The 16,197-nt window shown below is 47.5% G+C and overlaps 3 protein-coding genes across 5 annotated transcripts; 2 read left to right on the top strand and 1 right to left on the bottom strand.

The window, feature by feature from the left end:
- Positions 1-1,958, top strand: LOC6542508. The gene is made up of 3 exons (XM_001969965.3): positions 1-650; positions 825-993; positions 1,057-1,958. Exons 1-3 carry the CDS (start codon positions 286-288, stop codon positions 1,774-1,776), a joined length of 1,254 nt encoding a protein of 417 aa, XP_001970001.1. The 5' UTR covers positions 1-285; the 3' UTR covers positions 1,777-1,958.
- A 64-nt stretch (positions 1,959-2,022) lies between these two features.
- Positions 2,023-9,792, bottom strand: LOC6542407 (NADPH--cytochrome P450 reductase). Of its 3 annotated transcripts, none has more exons than XM_015159002.2 (7): positions 9,474-9,792; positions 6,189-6,380; positions 5,492-5,834; positions 4,315-4,439; positions 3,654-4,255; positions 2,906-3,554; positions 2,023-2,842 (listed from the first exon to the last, which is right to left on the bottom strand). In XM_015159002.2, exons 2-7 carry the CDS (start codon positions 6,362-6,364, stop codon positions 2,698-2,700), a joined length of 2,040 nt encoding a protein of 679 aa, XP_015014488.1. In that variant the 5' UTR covers positions 6,365-6,380; positions 9,474-9,792; the 3' UTR covers positions 2,023-2,697. The 3 variants fall into 3 exon arrangements, with proteins under 3 accessions (XP_015014488.1, XP_001970000.1, XP_015014487.1); XM_001969964.3 differs by lacking the exon at positions 9,474-9,792 and adding an exon at positions 6,648-6,799; XM_015159001.2 differs by lacking the exons at positions 5,492-5,834; positions 6,189-6,380; positions 9,474-9,792 and adding an exon at positions 4,668-4,907.
- A 428-nt stretch (positions 9,793-10,220) lies between these two features.
- Positions 10,221-15,885, top strand: LOC6542459 (tyrosine-protein phosphatase non-receptor type 21). The gene is made up of 7 exons (XM_001969963.3): positions 10,221-10,653; positions 11,447-13,403; positions 13,465-14,335; positions 14,418-14,636; positions 14,707-14,883; positions 14,938-15,261; positions 15,324-15,885. Exons 1-7 carry the CDS (start codon positions 10,569-10,571, stop codon positions 15,450-15,452), a joined length of 3,762 nt encoding a protein of 1,253 aa, XP_001969999.1. The 5' UTR covers positions 10,221-10,568; the 3' UTR covers positions 15,453-15,885.
- The last annotated feature ends 312 nt before the right edge of the window (positions 15,886-16,197 follow it).

Raw genomic sequence — 16,197 nt, 5'->3', positions numbered from 1 at the left:
GTCGGCAAAGCCCCAAACAGGAAGTCAAATTATTAGTTAAATACGCCTAAAAAGGTCGACGTCTCCGTCTCGCGTTGCGTGTTTTACAGATATCGAAAAATTAGACATCTCGTTGTCGCCTATTAAAGTCTATATATAACTGAAAGTGTAATACTCACATAACTGGATACATATAACTATAATAAATTGCGCCGCTGGATTCCGCTGGGCAAGATCATAGAGAGCCCCACTGACTCGTATATAAATTGAGCTGCGCCCGGTAGCCACTTTTCAAACGATCGCAAGATGTGTAGCATTGTGTTCGACGCGGACGTGGTTGCTCCACCCAGCCACCTGGACGTGGCCTTCTTCGAGGAGGTGCTGGAGACAGCCCTGCGCACAGCCAGGGTGCAGCTGCTCGCCATTCACATTCGGATGGGCAGCAGCACGGGCGAGAACTACTGCAGTCAGATCTACAGAGTGACGGTATCGTTCAGGCGACCCGATCATCCAGAGCAGCGCATGGCGTTCATTGTGAAGAGCATTCCCCACCTGGACTCGGTGGAGTTCATTGACGACCTGCAAGTGTACCTCAAGGAGAAGATCACCTACTACGAAGTGCTTCCCCGGCTGGAGCTGTTGATGCAGTGCAACCGCAGCTTCGGGCCTAAGTGAGTCTTAAAAGATCTTCAGCCAGTTCCAACATTACTCATACGCACTGTTGCATTGCAACGACGTTGATATTATATATCAATATAAAATATGCAAAATACATTTAAAAATAGTGCACCATTGATGTACGAACACAAATTATTCCTGACTAACTATCCGTATTACTTCCAAAGACTTTACCACTGCCTAAAACAGCCGGAGAACTGCCTGGTGTTCGAAGATCTGGCCGAGAAGGGCTTCGTGATGGCTTCACGCGAGTTGGGCCTGAACGAGGAGCACTGTCAGCTGGTCATGGAGCGCTTGGCGGAGTTTCATGCCACTTCGATGGCCTTGGCGGTGCTGGTAAGTACTTTTTATAAACGGAGAGTATGGTGAAGCCGTGTTGAACCACCTCGACATGCCCAGGATCCCCACATCTTTGATGCATATGGCGACGGAATGCTATCGCCGAGGGGCTTGGCCAAGGACGATGGACTACTAATGCAGTTCTTCTCGGGCAATGGCAAGGAGTTGCACCAACTGGTGAGCACGTGGCCTGGCTTCGAGGGCATTGCCGAGAAGATCGGCAAGTACATGCAGAACCAGCGGGCCAACTTGGAACGGAGCCAGGCACCGCAGGAAAAGGAAATCAAGGTACTCAACCACGGCGACCTGTGGGTCAACAATTTGTTGTTCAAGTATGACGCCGCACGGCGCCCGCAGGACCTCATCCTCATCGACTTCCAGTTGAGCGTGTGGGGCAGTCCGGGCATCGACCTCAACTATTTCTTCTACACCAGCCTGACGTTGGACGTACTGCGACATCGGCGGACCCACCTGCTGCGCACCTACCATGCGCGGCTGGCCAAGACGCTGCTCGATCTGGACATGGGCGTCCCGGTGCCCAGCTACGAGCAAATCCTGGAGGAGGTACACCGTCGCGAGTCATACGGATTCTTTGCCAACTACGGCATCTTCCCCACTATTAGCCAGGACAAGGCCCAGACGGCCGACAACAACCTGGAGAGCTTCAAGGACGCCGATTTCGCCAAGCAGAAGGTGCGTCAGATGTTCCAGTCCCGTCGACTGGCGGATACACTGCGCTACACGCTGCCGCACTTTGAACGCGCTGGAGTCTTAGGTTGAAGAACTATTACACTACTTCATATTTGTACGATTTTAATATAACTACCCAAATTAGGAATTTTACAAAAATGTATTTGCTGATTTTACAGTGCTTTCAGTTGTTATTTCCTAATGTTCAAGTTTAAAGTGTTAAAAACCTTGCCAAAAAAATATATCTTATATAACAAAAAATTGCAAAATACCGGCTGTGTTCTACTCTTTACTTTACTAATTACCAATTACCAATATTTGAAATGGGGCTTGAAGTCTTTAATAAATGCAATATGAGTGCGAGTGTTTATTATTCAGCGACAACGTATGCAACCCTTCTTAAATGTTCTTAGCTGCAACCAAAATATCTATTTTAAATAGACAAGATATATTTGTATTGAAAAAGCGATTTAGTTTGACATGTTTACATATTTCAACCTTAATTTCCCTCAAAAATCTGCCTTAAAGGGTATCCGTAGGGATTTTCTAAAGTTTATGGAATCTCTTATAGCTGTGGAAGTATTTTAGTCAAATTCTAAATAAATAGCAAGAAACACACAGCATTAAGAAGTCAACCGTACTTTTCTTTATTTATAAAAATACAATTGCAATGTCACTGTTTAATTGCACATCATGTTTCGTTTTTGTATTGAAATCACCAAGAGAATACAAAGAAAATTGCTTGTATAAAGGACTTTAACTAATCTGCACTCGTACACAGCTACTTAATCGATAACTTGTTACTCCGCTCATTTCATCAATTAGATTCCATCTCAGTTTGTCCCATCAAACAGTCTAGGGCCAAGCTAGAGTCATTTACACTAGACATACACTTAATCGTTACTCATTCGTTTGTTGAACTGCAGCAAGAAGTTCCCAAACCAAAAATTACGCTTACATAGCTTAGTGAACTAGAAAACTTTACGCTTATCGGTTGGCTTTTTGATCAGATTAGCTCCAGACGTCGGCCGAGTAGCGCTTCTGAGCCTCCATCTTCTTGATATACTGCACGGCGTCAGCCTCGCTCATGTTACCCTTAGTGGACAAAATTTTCACTAAAATGTTCCTAACGTCCACGGCCATGTTCTTCGCATCACTGAAATGGGAAGAACGGATAGTGAGAATATTGTAATACCAACAGTATCCTCTAAAAACTTACCCGCATATGTAGAAGTGCCCCTTATTCTCGCCAATCACGTTCCATATAAGATCCGCGTCCTGTTCAAGCAGGTGCTGTACATAGACCTTCTTGCCCTGGTCACGGGAAAAGGCGGCCTTAAGGTTGAGAGTGCCCTTCTTAACCCACTCCTCCAACTCGGATTCGTAGATGTAGTCCTCGCTGCGCTTACGGCAGCCGAAGTAGAGAATCGACTCGCCAACGGTCTTGCCCTCATCGCGCAGGAACTGTCGCTCCTGAATGAAGCCGCGGAAAGGGGCCAGGCCGGTGCCGGGACCCACCATTATGATAGGCGTCTCTGGCTTCGTAGGCAAACGGAACTGCGACTTGCGGATGAATACCGGCACCTTTACTTCCTCACTGCCTTGCGGTTGCTTGTTCTTCAGATATGTGGTGGCCACGCCCTTGTTGATGCGCCCTGTCGGAGTCTTGTACTCCACGAGAACGGCTGTCACGTGGACATCAGTAGGGTGCAGCTTAGCAGACGACGAGATGGAGTAGTAACGCGGCTGCAAGCGGGGCAGCAGTTCGCAAACGTGATCGATGGGTGGGCGACACGATTTGATGTCTTCCAGAATGTGGACAATGTTGCGACATGCGTCTTGAATCCAGCTCTGGTACTTCTCCTTTCCTGCAACACAACATACATTAGAATATGTTCTTGGGAGTTCATATTAAGTTAAATGCAGTACAGTACAAGCAACAATACTCCTTATGAATAAATTCGTACCTTCGGGACTGATGGAGGCCATGCTGCGCAGCAACTCCTTCTCCTTCTCGTCAGTACAATACTCAGCGAGCTCCTTCAGGATGTGCGTGCGGGGAATAGCCGTAATTTCCAAATAGTGGGTCAGAGCCGTGCGGTACGTGGTGGGGCAAGGGAATGGGTGCTTCTTGCTGCTGTCCGTATCCGTGTTGATCAGCGAGAACACAGTATCCAGATCGGCTTTGCACAGCTGGCCGAGTTTCTCCACCAGACTCTTGTCGTTGACAGGGAACATGGCCACATGGTCCCCGGCGTCGTAGCGCATCTTGGATCCATCGATGCTCAGCTCTATGTGCATGCAGGAGCGACCGCCGCCCTTGTGCAGCTCGCGGTTCACCTTAATGGGTGCCAGGAAGGGGTTCTTGGCGTCGAAGGGCGGACGCTGGTTCTGAATCGAGTGCAGGCGCGCGATCTCTCCCGTGTATATGCGGTCGGGCTGTACCTCTGGCTGTTCCAGCAGACGGTACTGACGGATGAGCACTTCCTCGCCGCCGCCCTCGATGCCAAAGTGGTCGCACACAGCGGGCCAGAAGCGGTCCTTCCACGTGATGAAGTCATCCTCGATGCTGCGAGGAAAATAACGCTTGAGTACAGCTCGCAGTTTTCTCTTTACCCATCCACTTACTTGGCATCATCGTCGCCCAGTCCCAGTTCAAAGACCCGGTTGGCGCCCAGCTCCTCCAGCCGCTTGTCCACATAGATGGCCACCTTGTTGTAGTGCTCGTAGGTCTTGTTTCCCAAGCCAAAGACCTGGAATCAAACAAGAGTGGATTTAGTTACAACAGATCGGAATGCAGTGCTGCTTAAGTTAAGTTAACTACTTAAACTACTACTACTTATACTACTCTGCTGTCATCTTGGGTACGCGACTAAAATATGTATCTATTTTAATGAGACTCATTATGAGATTGAAAGGGTTATAACTTGTCAGTTCTATGGATTTTACTATGAGTGACTGTAGACTGAACATCATATTACCTCCCATTCTATCTTTCTTTTCACGGCGGCTGTTCTATTACGTAAACAATTCAAAATGCCCAGCAAATTGGACAGCTTTTGGTGGCGGATCCTGACGAGCAGGTGAGCAGATGTGGCGATAGTGCCTTGCATTTTCCGACCGACATTTGCCGGATTGATCCGCAGCGTTACCACGGAAATTGTAAACAAATTGCGCAAGAACAGGGATCTCCATTGAGCACATTGCTATTCACGCGAACCAACTAAAAATTCCATGCGAGCGCTGCCACGCAAAAGCCGACTGCTGCAGCACTCGGACCTACACTACGCAATTCTGAGCTGGTCGTTTGGCGGGCGATTTAAATTAGGCGACTGATAACGTTGATATGTTTACTGCCAGTTGGTCTGTCGTCAATATTAAAACATGCTATATTTGACGTTATAAGACACCGATATTTGAAATAAAGGTGCTGTACACCAAGAAACAAATAGATTTCAATCAATGTACCTACGATGAAGTGCTGCCATTTGGTGGACAGGGATTTATAATTGTAGATTAAACATGTATAAATAACTCTTCCGGGCAAGCTACACTATCATGTTACAGCCTATCTGTTAATTAGGATCTCCCAATGCCATTTCAAATGTTTTCGTTCCGCTTACATCAGCTGTATTAAAACACAACAAACAACTCAAAGGGCTCCCATAAGGAGATAGCCAAAATTGCGATTAGGGGGGAATAAACATCACTTATCAGTGGCACAGTGTTATGATAAGTGAAACGAACTCCGTGTATCAGTATGCATGCAGATAACGCCGCTTCGTGTGATATCGCCCCAACTCACCGCATAATTTAGCCCGGTTAGGTCGACATCGCCGCTGGTGATCCACTCGTAGAACTCCATGGCGTTGTCAGTGGGATCTCCTTCGCCGTAGGTGGCCAGGCAGAAGACCGCCAAGGAGTTGTCGATGTCCTTCAGCTGCAGCAGCTCCTCCATGTCGCACTCCTCGGGATCGGCAACCATGCCTTTCAGCCGGTAACGAATGCCCTCCTTGGCGAGACGGCCGGCGAACTCCTCGCCGGTTCCGGTCTGCGAGCCATAGAAAACGACCAGACTGCGTCCGGATGCCTTGAGCTTCTTGATGAACGAGTTGTCCGACGCACTGGTGGTGCACACTGTGGTGGGTCTGGAGAACGGAAAGATATGCGTTAAATCTCAGACTAATTATAATTAGCTTAGCGTAACACGTAAACACTAAGATGACCGTATGAATCACACATTCGTACATTGTTTGCGATGCATGAATCATACCGCATCCAAAAATGCCTGATCGATTCCAACAAATTGGATCTGTGGCGGAAGAACTGCAATATGTGGATGCATGACCTGGCGAAGCAGTTTCAAATATTGAAATGTGGGCATGATACACAACCTCTTTGCATTGTTTTTCAAGAAACTGACTATGGAATTGAAGAAGTGCCATGGTTTCGGGCTTCGGAACCCTTTAGATGGCTCAGATCTAAGTATAAGCTATACTCACTGTATGGAATAGCTCCTGGTTGGCTCCTCCTCCTTCTTGCGGCTGCGCAGGAAGTAGAAGGCTGCTCCGCCGATGAGCACCGCCAGTAGGGCCACGTCCAGCAGGCCCAGGAAGGGTTCGTCGCCGCCGCCGCTGGGGATTGCGGCTGCTCCATCAATCGTTTGCTCGCTGGCCATGGTGGTAAGTGTATGACTGCAAAAAGGGCATAGAATTCACGGCGCTTTAGTTTTCGCTTTGCATAACAATGGTTTAACATCGATTTGCATGTCGCGCACTTTGGACAACCACTGTAATGTATTCCACGTATGCCAGCGCTATCGGCGGAGCATCGACTGTGCGTCTAACGGTAGTCCGTCCGCTTCCGCACTTGTCTTAACGGTGCAAGGTACCGCTCTATCTGGATGTTCCGCCAGCGCCGGCTGACATTGAAAACGCGCATCTGGTTTTAATCGATCGTACCTTGGGGAGTATCCGTTGCACTGGCGACTACGACTACTCCGTCTATCACTCGCAGTGCTGCACTGGTGCAATTAAAGCTTTGAATTCGATTGGATCCGCCGCTGTGCGACGCAACGTGTGTTTCGCGTTAGGGAGCACTACTCACTGACCGCCGGGAGCAACAGGTTTTATGCACGCGCTTATCGAACGCCGCCGCCGGTCGGGAGATATGATGAAAGCGAGTAAAAGCGTTCGAAATGCGCTGTTCCCAAGCCAAAACTCTTTGTGGGGTGAAAAACAACGAAATTTGATTTCTAATCAATCGATTAACACTTTTACTAGCCGTAGTCCTAAGAAATCGTCAATTGCACTGAGCAGAGGCTTTTTTTCAGTGTCTTGAGTACTTGTCAATGTGAAACCACAGATAGGTTTTAGTTTAGAAATCGGATTATACCATTACAAACATATTGGATCGACAATTTCTAAGCAATTCTGTGCAATACACTTTTGGAAATACATTAACTTTCATTAGGCTTTTATGGATTGATGAAGCACATACAGATTTTCATCTACATATATGGTATATGGTATGGATACCAGGCATAACCCCAAGATATAAAGAATAATAGGAAATGCAAATTGATAAGGTTTACTTAAGTTTGGTTTTGAGTTCTGAAATGCGCACTTGAAGTTCAATGAGCTTCGCCCTACTGGTTCGTGTTTTAAATAGTGCCGAAAGCACTTTTACTGAAAATCTCAAGTTAAGCAGTTGGAAGTTTGATCTGCTCCCAGGGGTTATATTCTGGTTGGGAGGCTTAAGGGCTCTGCTGAATTGTCACCTTGAATTCGGGTTTGACTTTATGCTTTAATGCGCTAATGCGTTACGTGCGTGTACTTTGTATAGAGTCGCGTAATAGTTCTTGTTGCTGTGGTCAGCAAAAGGCAGAAAATAAATATTAAACACATGCGAGGCATATGCAAATCCACGGCAGTTTCGTCATTCTCGTCCGATTTCGAGGATGGTAGGTGTTCGACGCTCCCGAAAACGAACCACTCCAACGACAGCCACTGACAAGTGGAGGGGAACATCAAATTGGTGTCTGTTTATAGGTCAGCCCCGTGTGCTGTTGGGCTGGAATGACGACACCGCAGTGTTTGAACCCAAAACTTTGAGCTGTGGAATTTAATTGTGTTTGGGATCACGAAAGAGAAAAACTGTTCTAACATTTCGTTTTCAGAATTCAGAAGGGAGAATCTATTGCGTCCAGCTGAGAAGAAATAGTTCAGCTTTCAAGTGAAAGTATATTTTTCCCCCAAACATACTTTAGCTGAGTGACTGTTTCTCTAGTTTGCGTCTATGCAAGTAGAGCGTCTATGTATTTACGGTGAATGAGATAAATTCAAACAAAGTTTACGGTCTAGTCAAAACAAACTCCCGTGCATCTAGTATCACATACACAATTGTAGTTGGCGCGATAAGGCTGAGAATCTCGCTCGGCAAATGTGATTTCAAAATTCCCCAAACACGATGACAGTAGCGAATTACTCGTCCCGGTTGACGGAGAATTAAAAAGTAAGCATGACTAGGCATATTTACTCCGCGCCAAAGTAGCTTCTTATCGTAACCCAAATGGGGATTGACCGAACCAACCCAGCAACCCTAATCCTGACCTTAGCTTTTTATCGGTACTTTGAGTGGAAGATCTAGAAGTCTAGCTTTACTAGGTAGGTAACCCCATAATGGGGTGTCATAACATAATAATCTGTGTAGTGAGCAGGTCTTTGAACTTGAATTTCAGTGACATAAATCTGAATTAGCATTTATTGAACACTTACACTGCAAAAACATTTTTATCTTAGTTTTTTTCTGTTAATTTGTCTATATGTACATACCTATACTTGCAGTCTTTTTATCTACGTTCTTAGTATTATCGAAATGGAGCGACCTTACTGAGTTTACTTATACAAGGCAGCAAGAGTATACCCACTTCGGCTTTCCGAAGTTAGCCACTTTCAATTTTGGATCTTAGAGAGCGACGTTGTAATAAATTTGGATACTATGATTTCGTTGATTTCGACATGTAACTGTGTGTGTATGATCAATACAAAAAAATAAATCGGGTGACCTTTTTAACAAATTGCTTTTAATGTAATGGAAACTAAACGCAACGCCGACTCCAATTGGAAAATGTGTACAGTAGGTAAATGCTTTTTAATGTTTAATTCTCTAACTTTGAAAGGTAGATACATGAAATCAAGAACCTTGCTGCGTCGCCCATATCGAGTGTTCACTGTACGGGAAGCAGACAGCTGTTCTCAGCGGTGAGCGACGAGCAGAAAACTGACTTGACGGGCGATTGGCGACCCGAGTCGCGTTTTTTGGTTATGCAATTCGGCCTACGACTGGGTTTGAGACGTGGAAGACGGCAATTCAGCGTGCAAATAGCGCAAATTAATAACAGAAGTAAATTAAATTAAATTACACGCTGCGCTGCCGGAGTGAGCGAGGACGCACTATCGCACGGGCGGCGGCGAGGCTGCGCGAGAGTGAGATGGAGCGAACGCAGCAACAGGTACTGAACTTTAAACTCGCTCGCAGGCGCACATACATGTGCGTGCGTGAGTGTGCGTGTGTGAGCGAGCGAGGGAGCGTGCGGTTGCTCCATCATCTGTCCTCGTCGCTGCAACCTTGACCGCCAATGCAGCGCTCAAATATCTAATATCTAAGCAGCAATCAATTATGGACTGAATTTCGATTTGGATAATCGGGTTTTGCCATTCCGATTTCGACTGTGCGTGGCCTTGTCATATGGCTGTCGCACCCAAGCGATCCTCCTCGAAACTCACCGATCGCGAACTCCGAATGCGCTGCTCCTAATCCTCTGTAGACAGACGGCGATCGGTGGATGTGGATTGGTGCCCCGTCTCTGGTGCTTTTCCTGTTGCAGCCCCTCTCAGCCGCTTGGTAGACGTCAAAGCCCTTGATTTAAATTCGCTTTATTCAGTTACGCAGCGGGGCGAAGCCACGATCTTAATTTTAATTCGTTTTATTCGATAAAACGCTGACGCGGGCGGAAAGTGCAAAGGGGAAGTCACGACTACCACGGCAGCAGCAGTACTAAATTACTGACTTCCAGAGGGACCGTCGCTGAATGCGGTGTGGATTTCTTAGTTGCGCGCACTTTACAGCACTGGATTTTAAGCGGATAACAGGGCTCTGCCAATACGCCACCTATACGTGCAGTAGCTCTGTTAGCTCGTATTTTTACTGAGCGCTTACAACCGTTATTCCCTTGCATTGCATGCCAAAATTTTGAATTTGTCATTGGTTTTTAATCTAAGGAAACACTTATGTTCTAAAAGATTTAATTATATTTTTATCATTTAGTGTTGTTATAAATGCAAATAAATGTATATGTACTCTCAATTCAACATAAGAAGTCATATCAACATCTTGAAGCCTTTTTTCTTTAGGATTTTAATTTAATCACTGTTACTGGATTGTTTTTATCAAAATATAAGCTGAGGACATTACTCCAATTTGTAATGCATGATTTTGAATAATTTAAGGCACTAATGCTATTTTCGTGGAGTCCACCGTACAAAGCCATGCCGATAGTCGATACCGCCTATCGATCTATTCGTTGCCAGCCACCGAGGTACCCAGTCAGCACCTGCGTATCGATATCAGCACTTTGGGCTCTTCGTTTTATTGCTTGTGATTCCTTTATTTATTGTCGCGAACTGTCTAATTACTATCCCTAGCTTTACTTAACTACTACGTGCAGTGCTCTGGCTTGCGTGCCTAAGCAGCTGATTCAAATCGGCTAATTCCAATTGAGCAATTTACTCCCACAAAAAAAGCAGTGGTGTCGATGGTGCTGCCGTTTTAGCCAGTTTTGTGAGCCCAGCGGAGCCCCGGTGGAGCAAGATAGTCGAAAAATGCCATTGAAGTTCTTGAAAAAGTGTCGCCAGTACAATGTTACGTCCAAGAGTTTGTTTGTTATATCAGTGCATCACCTGCTGGGTGAGTAAGCCCCACATTCCTAGAGGCGCTACGCCCACCACTACAACAACAGCAATGGCAATAGCAACAGTGGAGACGAGACAATAGAAACAACAAGCAATCAGTGAAAAAGCCACAACTTAACAGCTGCCGTCTGCTATTGCAATTGGGATTATTTAATTGGGAATGTGCACAAAAGTTCGTTACACGGCGCCCACTTCCAGTTTAGCTGGAATTCGCCTTCCAAGGCACAGACCCCAAAAATGTCGCAAACTTGTTGCTTCGCTGTTGCCCTGCAACAGATTCCAGCTAACAGTCGCTGAGTTAACATAGGCGCCCAGGACACATAACAGCGACCGTTATATCAGAAACTAACAGACCATCTATAAGAATTTCCTAACGTAGAGTAACGCATGTTTTGAATACTTGACAATAACCTTTTACTATTGTTTTTGTGTTGAACTACAAGCAGTATTTGTAGTTCTTGTATACATAGCCGAATCTGGCAAGCTAACTGAAGACCTTGACTCAATTAAAAAATAATTAAAACCTTCCAAATTTCTCCAAGCATCAGAAAAGTATTGGGTTTTAGGCCTACGTTAGGAAATACGACGGATGAAGTAAACTATTTGAGCGGCGCCGCCACAATTTCCGTCCATAAAACGTATAAGGTCTCGAAAGAGATTATAAACTTTATTTGCATATTTGCGCGTGCGATGGGCAGGGCCAAGTTGTTGTTGTGCGGCGAATTCAGAGTGCTTGGAGCGGCTTAGGCGAAGTTTGGAGCACGTTTTCACTGTGACCTCTATTGCAGACACCTCCAGCACAGTGGACTGCACGATCAGCTCGGAGAGCAAGGGGCAGGAGTGCCTGGACAACGTTTGCCAGCGCTTGCTGATCCAGCAGCCGGAGTTCTTTGGCCTGCGCTACCTGGTCAAGGGCAAGGACAAGGAGGACGAGTTCAAATGGATCGACCTGGAGCGCTCGCTCAGCCGGCAGCTGGAGAAGTATGCGGCGGGTCCGAAGATCTACTTGCGTGTGCGTCACTATGTGACCACTGGCGTGCGCCACTTGAGCGACGAAGCCACCCGCTTCTACTACTTCCTGCAGCTGAAGAGCGACATATACGAGGGCCGCATCGCCTGTGACATCCGCACGGCCATATTGCTGGCTCTCTACTGCCGCCAGGCGGAGTACGACAGCTACCAGGGCGACAAACAGAGCAAGGACTACCTGAAGAAGTCGCTAGTCCTGCCGCGCAACATGCAGGGCCTGGCCAACGATGACAGCATGCTGGAGGGACTGATCGTGGAGGTCCTGCAGCAGCAGGCGGGCATTGCACATCTGAGTCAGAGCCAGGCGGAGGAGATGTACATACAGTGCTGCCAGCAGCTGGAGGGGTATGGGGAGGAACGCTTCGCCGCCAAGGACACGCTCGGCAACGATTTGCTGCTGGGCCTGGCCATCAACGGGATGGTGGTGAACGCGGACAACGGGCGGCAGTATTTTCCATGGAAGGACTTCCACACGGTGACCATTGACAAGCGAACGATCAAGATCGAGCAGAACAAGCTGGACGGCGGCGGAAGCATCGTGGGGAGCTTCATATTCGGCGAGGCGGACACGGCACGTTACTTCTGGAAGCTCACCATCAGCCAGCACAAGTTTTTCAAGCGCTATATTGACACCGCCACGCCCTCGAGCCTGGGAAGTGGTGCAGATGCGGAGAGTGGTCCGCTGGGCGTTGATAGCGTGGGTTATGTGGACTACGATTATAATGAAGCGGCGACCGCCGAGCAACTGCAACAGCATCAGCAGCAGCAGCAACATATCCAGCAGCAGCAACAGATTCAGCAGCAGCAAATGATTTCCTCCAACATATCGCTAGCTGCCAGCGCGAACCAGATGTTGGGACAAAGCAGCTCCTGCCTAGATCTGAGCAACAACAACCTGCACAGCAGCAGTGGCATGCTGCACCACGGCAGCAGCAACAACAACAATAACAATGAGGAGCGGGAGCGCCTCAAAGCCATGCTGCCCACATACCGCCCGGCACCAGACTATGAGACGGCGGTCCAACTAAAGTACCGCACACCTTCGGCGGAATTCCACAACGTGGCGCTGGCTATGGCCGCGCCCGGAAATGCCTACTATGCAGGCTCCCAGCCGGATGTCCACAATCCAGGCATGCACAACGACAACTTGCTGTACGGTCATATGACTGCGCATCGTTATCCGGACGTGGCCCAGCCGGCGGCTGCCCTACACCACCACATCAACCTGTACCAGGCGCAACATCAACCGCAGTCACATCCACAGCCCATGAGCGCCGCCCAGGCGTACCTGGAGCTCTCGCAACGCATGCACATGATGCGTCACAAGGCCCCTCCGCCGTATGTCAACCGACTGAGTTCCTCCTCCACTCCCGATCTGGCCGTGGCCACTCCCCGTTCCCTTCAGGGCTTTCGCAACTACGTAAGCGGCTCCTCGCCGGATCTAGTCTCTAACCGCACCCTCTTCAATGGCGGTCAGTACGTTGCTCTGCCCGCTGGTGGACATGCCGGCAACATACCCACATCCTCCGGAGCCACCATGCTGCACCAGTACCAGTACGTGAGCCACATGGGGCACTCACAGCCATACCTGCCCCCGCACGGCACCTTCGAGAACCTCAACATGATTGAGGAGCAGCCGTCCATTATGTCGCAGCTGCGTCAGTCAGCGATGAGTCAGGCAGCAGCTGCAGCTGCCGGATCCATGGTATCGCAAAGGTAAGTGCAATGAAGTCGTAAAGCAAACAATATAACAATACTTTTCGCTACGATCTTCCAGTTCACCTACCCTGCCGCCGAGTGGCTATCGTAGTTCTGTACCCCCGCCAGCCAGCAGCCCGCTTCCACCGCCGGTCGTGGCTTCGTCCCATAAATCTGCGACGCCAGCGCCTCTACAGAGGAGCTTAGTGAACGGATCAATCGAGCCCATTTACGAGAACGTACCCCTGCCACAGAGAGCCTCCGGTGGCAGCAGTGGCGCCGCAAATACTGAGGCAATGCGTCAAAGAGCTTCGTCCATTCAGTCTGCCCCCGGCGTTGTTCCCGTTCCAGCTGCTCGAAACGCCAGCTCCAACAACGTGGTTACTGTAACCGTGAATTCCCCACCCGAAGATGGGAACATAAAGCAGGGGTACGGCGCTGACCGAGCAGCAAGCACGGAGCTTCTGTTCCTGGAACCGCAAGCTCCTAAGCGAACCAACAGAGCCGCCAGTGCAGCGCCTGATATGGGAGCCGCACCTCCACCACGACAACATCGCTCCACAGCCAGCCTAAACAAGTCGGCGACGGTCGACATGATCACGCCGGCCGGGGACACACTGCAACAGCAGTTCAGTGCCATGAATCTTTCTGCCAACACATCTGCTTCCACATCCTCCATGTTCAACTCAACGCTGGACACAACGTCCTCATCGGCGGCCAGCAAAGACTTAAAACGCAAGAAGCGCTGGAACTTCTTATCACGTAGCAAAACGCCCGACAAACAGAAATCCGCCACGCTGGGCAGGGAAAAGGCCACGACGGCAGGCCAGCACTCCAAGCTGGCGGCGAAGCTGAAGCTAGCTCAAGACGATCTCAACCTGCCAAATCGTTGGTCCACGGGCGTCAACAAGCCGCAGCCTATTTCCGGACGATATTCCAAGGACAAACTGGTGGGTAGTAGTTAATAAATTGAAAGCATAAGATTTTTTCGGATTGAAATGATTTTTGATTAACGCGCTTGTGAAATTCCAGTGCCAAATACTAGATCAAAAGCTAAGTGACTCGCAGCTATTCATGGAGTTTGAACGAATACCGAAGCGACGGGAGCATGCCCTATACGAGTGCGCCCTGCTGGAAGAGAACGAGCCAAAGAACCACGACCCAAACTTTTTACCCTATGACGACAACAGAGTGCGACTGACCCCATCGATGGATAACCGGCATGGTTACGTAAATGCGTCCTCCATATCTGTACGTTTAGTGGGCACTCACGCTGAAGACCAAATGTGTACTAACTTCATTGTTCAAACGTATTTCACAGGCCACTGTGGGCACTAAGCAGCGGTTTTACATTGTGGCCCAGTCGCCACAGGAGTCGCTAACCATGCGCATCTTCTGGCAGTGTGTGTGGGAGGCTGATGTGTATTTGGTGGTCCAGCTAACCGAGGATATGAGTTATATTCCTAGAAGCAGTCATCAGCGTCTCGAGTTTGGTCAGGTTTGTGAAGCGTCTAGGCTATTAGTCTCACTTGTCTAACGTTCTTGTTTCTAGTTCCAAGTGTATCAGGAATTCTCACAAACCACCGATCGATGCACCACCATTAAGCTGCGCCTTTACCACGTGCCATCGCGTCGATACCGTTCCGTTTGGTATCTGCAGTACGCTGATTGGGCGGAGCAGAATTGTCCACGCGATGTGAATCACTTCCTCGATTTCCTCGAGGAGCTGAATTCCGTGCGACTGGCATCCACGCAAGAAGTTCCTCCGGGCCACAACACAAATCCTCCAGTTCTTCTTCACTGTCTAGAGGGAGGCGGTCGTTCCGGAGTGACACTGACTGCCGATCTTTTGCTGTACACCTTGGACCACAACGAGGTGAGTGGAGAATGGGAATCTATTTTTCGATTTCTTCAAACATTCCCTTCTTACGATCGCAGGACCTAGATATACCTCGTGTTATTGGGCAGCTAAGGCATCAGCGGGACAGCATTATACCATCCCTGGCGCAATACAAGTTCATATACAATCTGCTGATTACCTACTTGAAGCGCACGAGGCTGATCTGAGGTTCTAAAGAAAATGGGAAACTTGTCAAGAAGTATTTTTTCTTTGTTTAAGCTATAATACTTAAAATCGAACAAATTTTCTTTAGTTCTCGTTTTTAAAAATCAGTACAACTCCGTTCAACCATTTTATATTTATACTGGCAGCTGACCCTTTAATCGTTAAATTTTAATACCAACTAGATTTTAAGCTTTAGATTTGTTATAAAAACTGAACACCCCTTCAATGGCCACTTTATACATACATATACTCGTATATAAAAATAGCGCATAGGTAGTTGTTTTGGCAAGCCAGTAAAAATGCCAGTTAACTAACCACAGCCACCAAAATTGGGCTTAGGTTTAAAGCCGATGTATTTATACATGTGTATTTTAATAAATATCGAAATAAAAATTTAAAGAATTGATAAAAAGCAATAAACACATGTAAATCTTATGCAACGTGAAAGTTTTCTTTCTTAACAGAATTATAATTCGAAATACCCAGCGCCCTTTTCAAAAGAAAAGGTCTGAACAAAAATGCATTTTATTTTTGTTAATTTGGCCTGATGGTCCGAGACATTGTCAATACATTCATAATTGTCACATAAGTCTTAAGATATGAATAAAATGTAATTCATGTTAGTTTGGCGATCTGAGAAACATTTTTACACAATACGCGGCAATAAGGAAGACATATTTGGCCCGTATCAACATCAATTTGAATTTGGAGTCATTAGATGGGAAAAAATGTTTGTTTCGGTAAAAA

This window comes from Drosophila erecta, unplaced genomic scaffold (assembly GCF_003286155.1).
Source record: "Drosophila erecta strain 14021-0224.00,06,07 unplaced genomic scaffold, DereRS2 tig00000055-arrow-pilon, whole genome shotgun sequence".
Taxonomy (NCBI): domain Eukaryota; kingdom Metazoa; phylum Arthropoda; class Insecta; order Diptera; family Drosophilidae; genus Drosophila; species Drosophila erecta.
This window is presented reverse-complemented; position numbering and strand designations above follow the sequence as displayed.

Bases quoted from the DNA above. Each gene is read 5' to 3' on its own strand.
- LOC6542508 (XM_001969965.3), top strand. From the start codon at position 286: ATGTGTAGCATTGTGTTCGACGCGGACGTGGTTGCTCCACCCAGCCAC. The intron at 651-824 runs GTGAGTCTTAAA...TTACTTCCAAAG, and splicing joins AACCGCAGCTTCGGGCCTAA to ACTTTACCACTGCCTAAAAC. The intron at 994-1,056 runs GTAAGTACTTTT...CGACATGCCCAG, and splicing joins CGATGGCCTTGGCGGTGCTG to GATCCCCACATCTTTGATGC.
- LOC6542407 (XM_015159002.2), bottom strand. From the start codon at position 6,364: ATGGCCAGCGAGCAAACGATTGATGGAGCAGCCGCAATCCCCAGCGGC. The intron at 5,835-6,188 runs GTGAGTATAGCT...TCCGTTCTCCAG, and splicing joins ACCAGGAGCTATTCCATACA to ACCCACCACAGTGTGCACCA. The intron at 4,256-4,314 runs GTAAGTGGATGG...TTTTCCTCGCAG, and splicing joins CTGGGCGACGATGATGCCAA to CATCGAGGATGACTTCATCA.
- LOC6542459 (XM_001969963.3), top strand. From the start codon at position 10,569: ATGCCATTGAAGTTCTTGAAAAAGTGTCGCCAGTACAATGTTACGTCC. The intron at 13,404-13,464 runs GTAAGTGCAATG...ACGATCTTCCAG, and splicing joins GGATCCATGGTATCGCAAAG to TTCACCTACCCTGCCGCCGA. The intron at 14,336-14,417 runs GTGGGTAGTAGT...GTGAAATTCCAG, and splicing joins GATATTCCAAGGACAAACTG to TGCCAAATACTAGATCAAAA.